This window comes from Austrofundulus limnaeus, unplaced genomic scaffold (genome assembly GCF_001266775.1).
Source record: "Austrofundulus limnaeus strain Quisiro unplaced genomic scaffold, Austrofundulus_limnaeus-1.0 Scaffold77, whole genome shotgun sequence".
Taxonomy (NCBI): Eukaryota; Metazoa; Chordata; class Actinopteri; order Cyprinodontiformes; family Rivulidae; genus Austrofundulus; species Austrofundulus limnaeus.
This window is the reverse complement of record NW_013952479.1, coordinates 1,622,624-1,624,481: the sequence shown is the minus strand read 5'-3', so window position 1 is coordinate 1,624,481 and position 1,858 is coordinate 1,622,624. Positions and strand designations below refer to the sequence as shown.

Sequence of the window (1,858 nt, the reverse complement as noted above, 5' to 3'; positions counted from 1 at the left end):
AGGCTGTTGCCGTGCAGCGCTTCAAGAGCTGACCTGCGTCTGACCTCAAAGTGCACAAGCGTCCAACTTGAAGTGTGTGATGCGATTTTGAAGCTGAAATCGCGTTCGGTGTGAACGCAGCATTAGATGAGCAGTAGAGCTGAGAATGTTGGTTGCACACTTGTGGTTGCCATTGACACTCGTTTTGGGCTTCTGCCAATCAGGTATAAGATTTATTGCCAAGAAGCATTGTTGCAACAAAGGAATACTCTACCAAACACAAATTTTAAGTTTATAAAAGCTACAAAAAGTCAAAGCTCACTATAGTCCACATTCACACATTAAAAGAGATTACAACACAAACTGATTCTTCCTCTGTGTCTCTATAACTCAGACTGTTTGATCAGTACCTCAGGAAACACCACCAGTCTGTGAATTTATGTTCATAGTTTCTTATTCTTGTGTTTGCAGCTTTCAGAAGCCAGGACAGCCTAACGGCAGAGGCCGAAGGCGGCGACGAGGACGAAGGAGCCGGAGCCTCCAGCACGGTGGAGCCGCGGCCGGCCAGCGGCGTCACCGAGCGATCCAACAGCACGTCTAACAGGCGCTCCTCTCAGCTGCTGTACGTGATCACGTCCAGCCCCGGGAAACCGGAGCACAACATGCCAGGTCAGTGGGCTGGACGCGGCGAGACCACCGGCCACAACGCTAGTATGTTAACACCCCCTCCGCCGCCCCACCATCCCACCCTACTGCATGACCTCGTTTCCTCGCTTTGGTTCTGCTTAATGTGGTGCGGCGCAATCACGGAGGAGTGCGGAAACTTTGCCTCTCCCTGCTGATCACAATCAGACGTCTCGTCAGAGCTTTGCTGGGTGGGCTGACGTGTCCCCTGCTTTTGCAAAAAATTCCTGCAGAACTTCCATCTCTCACACGCTTTGCCTGAGCGAGCTACCTCGTGTGTTTCTGAGCAGATGTTTGCTGATAATGTGTTGCTGTTTCTTTGACAACTCGCTGGCTGAACACTGCTAACAGGTGTGCCAGCAGAGCCTCAGTAACTCTCTGCTTGCTAATCTTCTCAGTGTGTTTTCATTACGGTGACAGGATGTTTGATGTCCTGTTTGTTTTTTTGTTTTTTTTCTCGCGACAGTGTGGACCATCTACGCTCTGGCTGCTCTCCTCATCCTGACGGTGATAGCCATGGTGGCGAAGCTGCTGCTGCACGTCTCAGTCAAGTAAGCATCAAAACATCAAAGTCCTTATTAGTAAAAACTCACCTCCACAGGTTGGAAACTTCAGTGAGCAGAGAGATTTTTGTGGGGAAAAAAAACTTGACTGTTTTCTTAATTGTCAAAGATTGTACCAATCCTGATATAACGAAGCAGCAGAAAAATAAGAAAATAGGAAGCGTGTCTATTTTCTGAACCATTAGGAACACTCAAATGATTTGAGCTCCCTGTGAAGTGGAACAAACACAATGTTCATCCATTTTAAGGCCAAACTGCAGGAACGATGAAAGTTTGGTTAAATATAAACTTTGTAAAAATAAACTTTCAGTGTTTTTTGACAAATACTGACAAGCTTACAAAAACAGAAATGCAAAATCTCCCTGGGCCAAACTCAGTGTCTTTCATGTTGTACTTCCATGTAAATATCGAGGTTTTCATTCAAATTTATTTCCGTCTTCGTCTTACAATGCTTTAAATACAGAACACAAGATTTTTACATCGATTTAAATACAGCCAGGGGTGTCAATCATTATGAAGCAGGGTTGTGCACTAATATCACCTTAAACTTTTTTCCTTAATGTTTTTTTTCTTCTCCTTACATTATTTTTACTTTTATTTTTAATACAGCTTTAAAATACCTGCCACAGGCA

The 1,858-nt window shown here is 44.8% G+C and overlaps 1 protein-coding gene across 2 annotated transcripts in view; it reads left to right on the top strand.

Moving 5' to 3' along the window:
* Positions 1-1,858, top strand: part of kremen1 (kringle containing transmembrane protein 1) — a 97,020-nt gene that overhangs the window by 91,972 nt on the left and 3,190 nt on the right. For both annotated transcript variants that reach the window (XM_014011162.1, XM_014011163.1), the window contains 2 exons: positions 451-690; positions 1,130-1,214. In XM_014011162.1, coding sequence (XP_013866616.1) covers positions 451-690; positions 1,130-1,214 — 325 coding nt within the window. The remainder of the gene's footprint in view (positions 1-450; positions 691-1,129; positions 1,215-1,858) is intronic.